The 5,620-nt window shown below is 30.0% G+C and overlaps 1 protein-coding gene across 1 annotated transcript in view; it reads left to right on the top strand.

The window, feature by feature from the left end:
• The window catches only part of LOC106457572 (prohormone-3-like), a 42,898-nt gene extending 37,720 nt beyond the window's left edge, over positions 1-5,178 (top strand). Inside the window, exons 3-4 of the mRNA XM_022383576.1 lie at positions 4,130-4,285; positions 4,718-5,178. Coding sequence (XP_022239284.1) covers positions 4,130-4,285; positions 4,718-4,923 — 362 coding nt within the window. The 3' untranslated portion in view covers positions 4,924-5,178. The remainder of the gene's footprint in view (positions 1-4,129; positions 4,286-4,717) is intronic.
• Positions 5,179-5,620: the final 442 nt, after the last annotated feature.

A 5,620-nucleotide genomic window follows, 5' to 3' on the forward strand; every position in this document is an offset into this window, starting at 1 on the left:
ATTAGCACCAAACATATTGAATAATTTATCTTTAATGATAAAATATATAATAATATAAATAAATTTAAAGTGCCTGTAAAAGAATTTTTGATCAAGTTTTAAATTTTGAAAATTTTAAAGGTAATAAAATGAATTAGTGGTATCTTAATTTAAATTAAATTTAATGCAAATAATTAATGCTATCAACCCAGATGAGCAAAAATGCTCTTGAGTTAATTATAACTGTGTATTTTATTAGTATTGTATTTGTATTATATTGCATTTATAATAATAATATTACCTCCAGTGGTACAGCGGTATGTCTGCGGTATCCGTGGTGGGCAGAGCACAGATAGCCCATTGTGTAGCTTTGTGCTTAACTTCAAACAAACAAAAATAATAATATCAATGAGTGGTAAAATAATATATTTGATGTGAAACCATATCTTTAAGCCATTTAATACACATTTTTTGGATTAACTGATGCTTGTTTAGCCAAAGGTTTCTTAGTCTACTGAAAAACTAGAATTGGATTTGGTTGCTCTAGAAGTAAAGTTTTCCAGTTTAACTATGTAGGACACTAAATCTAATAAGATCATTTTCTTTCACAAGACAATGTGAGAACTTAAAAACATTCAAGTTCAAATATTTAATCAGTCTTTCTGGTAATTTACTCGCATCTTTTTTATGCATTATATATGCATCATTGATTTTAAAAGCACCGAAATATTTCCATCATAGTTGGTGAATAAATAAACTATTGTACTCTATATGTTTCTTTGCATAACTTATGAGTACACGAACATCTACGTCCATGTAAGTTACACAGTGAAGTATGAATGAAGTTTGAGAAATGTCTTCACTAAATAAGATATAAGTTGTTTGCTATGTATTAATATGAATTTATTATTAATGCTGAATCAGATTTGATTATTTCATGGTTATCGAGTCATTTTGAAATTGAATTTAAAAAAGCATTACACGCGTTACAACGCTCTAAATCATGGTTATAGTGTTTTTTCTAAAGATGAATGGCAGTTTAAATTAATGTTGCATACATTATAGTCAAATTCAGGTATTTTCATTGACACCAGGCTATTCCGAAAAACTATTAGCAGCTGAATAAATAAAGTTGTTTAACAACAAGTAAAAGCTTGGGATGGTCTATTCTTTCATTGGGGGGTGTGTTTGTGAGAATGATAGGCTTCTTTTTTGTGAGTGTAAAACACTTAAATACACTAGTTCGATTTTCGATACCTCACTACTATAAAGGCTTGGTTTGATCTGATATTTCATTGGTGGTAGTGTCCAGTGTCACTGATGAGGAGTGGCATTCTCTGAAACTAGTCTGGCTCATAGACCCACACCCTAATGAAAGAATAGACCATCCCAAGCTTTTACTTGTTGTTAAACAAATGTTTAGACAACTTTATTTATTCAATTATGTACAAGATGCCCAGGGTCGGCTAACAATACGAAGAATTAAATTGTGGCGGAATGCTACAAGTTCTTCAAATACCTATAGAATGATATGTTTCTTTTTTTGTGAGTGTAAAACACTTAAATACACCAGTTCGATATTAGTAGCTGAATTTTTGTTAATATCATTCAAGTGAACGCATTTCTTTTAATAATGTCAAGTTCTATTTTTATCGCAAGACCATTGGAATCCTATGTAATTTTATATAATTATTTAAGATTGTAAAGTGTCAATTCATGTGTTACAAATCACAAACTATGACAGTTAAATTCAATTTGATATGACTATTACAAGCTATCGTCGTGTTAGGTTATATTTTCAAAGTAACAAAAATTGGTAATCTTTGCCATTTTGTTTAAATATTTGAGACTACCATTGTGTTAGGTTCTATGTTGAAAGTCACAGAACAAATGGCTTTCTATATAATTAATTCAAACTGTAGTAGTGTCAGATTCTATATGAAAACTCAGAAAATCCCCGGAATTCTATATAACTTTATATATGTTCATTTCAGAATTTAATTTTTTTAAAGACATTTTTAACAATGCATAAAGCTTCTTGATTTCTCAGTCTTTAGATCTGAATTTTAATTGAAAAAGAAATATGACGTATATTTTCTAACATCTGCACACCTCACTCAATTATTGTATTTCAATCAATCTATAAAAGCAAAAAAGGAAAGATATACGTTGTTTTTTTTCATTCCTCCTACAATATAATTTGTTCTCAATGTTTACGTTCGTCCCACAGAAATCTGTTGCCTAACCTTTATATTTTCCTCCTGTACTTGAGCCTTAACCTTTACGTTTGTCTCAAATAATTTCGTAGCCTCAGTTTTTGTTGTGTTATAACCTAATTTTTCCATTTCTCCAATAACGTAATTGGGTTCCTATTGTTTGCATTTGTTTCACAGAATTCTGTTGCCTAACCTTTATATTTTCCTCCTGTAGTTGAGCCTCAACCTTTACGTTTGTCTCAAAGAATTTCGTAGCCTCAGTTTTTGTTGTGTTATAACCTAATTTTTCCTTTTCTCCAATAACGTAATTGGGTTCCTAATGTTTGCATTTGTTTCACAGAATTCTGTTGCCTAATTTTTAGATTTTGCTATAAACTAGTTTTTCTATTCCTCCAGTAATATAATTGGGTCCATAATGTTTACATTTGTCAATTATTATGTTTATAACAAAGTTATTTGAATGTTAATATGTTTTTGTTTTAATTATCTGTAACAGAATTGCTATGTTTCTTCCTTGGAATTAATTATTCGTAGATTAAATCATATATTTCCTTCAGAGAATTTTCCATAACTCAGATTTGGGAGAGGAAGTTACGAACTATCTCTAACGTGATTTAATCTCTTTCGTTACTTTCCAATTTTCAATGCTGGTAACGACATATGTTTATATACCAACAGAAAGCACGTGTTTGAAAACCAATGTTGTTAAGATAAATCTTGCATTATTTCCAATTTTAGAGATAATGGAAACACGGCATGTGCTGCTTGCCTAGGGCTTATATAATGAGACCAGTCGTATACGCAGATAGTTGTTTAGTTCAGATATCGACATCCAATTATCATTTATCAAATAGAACAGTAAATTGTATCGGAAGTAATAATTATGACCAAAATATTGCATTCCATTGCCTGAAATATTGCCTGAAGTATAAAACAAATTAATGGCTTCAATGGGAAAAAAGCTATAGATTAATTTTATGATGGTAAATGAATAGCTAAAGTTGCATAACAATAAAATAACAACGTTATTACAAACTGGAAAAAAAAAACATGAGCAAATAAACGTAAGATTTCAACTTTTCGAATGAATCTTTTGACAAAATATAAAGATAGAAAAACTATAAAATAAAGTTCATAAAAAGGCGTTATTGTTCAAAGCATATTGTAAATCTTAAGGTTTAAAATGGTTTTGCCCCATTTTTTTCGTAATTTCCATTATTACCGTATTTTTGGAAATATTTTATAACATTCATTGCCCTAAATATTGCATTGGTTCATTTATTCTCTTTAAAACGTTATATTAATAATATCTGCTTTAAATAAAAGCTTATTTGAATCGTTACACTAAACCCTTATTTAACTCTCTAGTTCCCCGTTAGATGTCGCACTCCGTGAATCAAACTGTTCTTAGTTTCAACATGTCATAGAAATATATAATGAAAATTTCAGAATAATTGTTTATCTTTATTTTAAGTATGGAAACTTTGTATGTTTCTTTCATGAACCTGATAGTGTTAAACTTTATCAGTTTCTTCTCGCCTTGTTCTAGACAAGGCTTATGAAAAAATATTATAATAATTATTATAATAATATTATATATTATTATATATTATAATATTATTATAATATTATAATAAAAAATATAATAATTATGTTCTTGAATCTTGACATTGAACATGTTTTTCCAATACGAAAGTAATAGCACAGAGAGCCGATCACTGTAAAAAGAATAATTGACATCATAACTCTAATATGCGCGACATGTCGACAATAGCACAATATCGGCATTCAGCGTTCAAGAAAGTGCGACATCTAGTGACATTTTGAAAAACCTTAGAAAACTTTTTTTCAAACTCTTACTCGGTTTGAAAGTACATTGATGTAACTTGAAGATTACGTCCACATTGATTCTTTTACATAATTACGTTTTGTAGTAGGAACATGTCTACCCCTTTACGGACAAGAAGAGGGACAGTTTTGCCATCAAGATTCAAACTGTCAGGAAAACCTTGCATGCACACAGCTGGCAAGCGACCCCAAACGGCGAACATGTCAATTGCCAAAACTGTACTTGCGAAAAAAGCAATATAGTAAGTACATATCAAGTTTTGAAAAACAATAAGTGTGTAGCATCTTATCATGTTAATAAAGGAGAATTTAATTAAACACTTTGAAATATAACCTCAAGCTCGTTGACTACTGAGTTTGGTTTATTAGCGTAATCAAATGAATTAACATGTACTGTAAGATTTACCATTAGGATAAAACAAAAAGTTTTAAAGCATTATGTGTTGATTAAAAGTGGTAAGTCGTTATAAAAGTAAAGCTTATTTCATAAAAATTAAAGAAGATATTTATAAAAAAAATGGATTAAGTACTTTGTTAACCTTACAAATGGACCTCATGTCTATCTTAAATGTCTTATTCTTATACATTTCTTAACTTCAGTATAATATACCTTGTATAACGTGGGTTGAGATACATATCAAATAATTGATTAATTTTGTTTTAATCTTAAACAGACGACGAGTGTTTGGATAGCAGCGAATGCGACGCTTCAAAAGATCTCTGTTGTCAGTTGCAGCGTCGTCACAGGATGGCGCCACGTAAGGTGTGCTTCTACTTCATCGATCCCATGAGCTGTATTGGAAATGTGAAACACGCGTACAAGGCCCTGCCTATTTCCAATTTTCTTCCTAATCCTTTCTTCAAGGCCCGACTGGGTTGATACAGATTTTACTTTGTAACACTTTTAAAACATCGACGAGATGTTCAGTTATTCTATATCCTTTGTAGTCGTATTTATCTCTTAAATGTACTCTGATAGTAATAAGATATTCAAATTATGATCGCTTCATTTGTATTTTAATTTATTTTCAATATTCTCACTTCTTTAATAAATGGTTGAACTTGTGCAGTTTTGACAATAATGAATACCGTACATTTCTATGTAATTCCAGACTCTACGGAATAAAATGTGAATCACACATTGCCTTAGTCTCTCATGATATTTTTGTTATTTTGAAAAATATTTCAATCTACCGATATTAAGCATGTGAAAAATCATAAAACGCGTAATCCGATAACTATAACGCTTTATAAATGTATGTCTTCTTCCTTTTGAAGGATGAACTCAGAATGAACAGCCAGTTCTAGCTGTCTCCCCCAAACCCACGAAGAAGTCTACCTTTTGAAAATTGTTGGATTAAAGGGTTTCTTGTTTTGTTATTTAACTGTTGTTTATTCTAGGCGTTTACTTCGTATTGCGATACTATATGTTTGTATTAAAAAACCTACAGTTTGAGCAACAGATGTTTATGGGGAAAAGCAAATTCTAAAGAAGAACATAAACATGTGTTTAGGTACGACAGTAACTTGGTTGATGATATAATATATTACACATTGTAAGTAAAAAATGTTGAACT

Source organism: Limulus polyphemus, unplaced genomic scaffold (assembly GCF_000517525.1).
Source record: "Limulus polyphemus unplaced genomic scaffold, Limulus_polyphemus-2.1.2 Scaffold347, whole genome shotgun sequence".
Taxonomy (NCBI): Eukaryota; Metazoa; Arthropoda; class Merostomata; order Xiphosura; family Limulidae; genus Limulus; species Limulus polyphemus.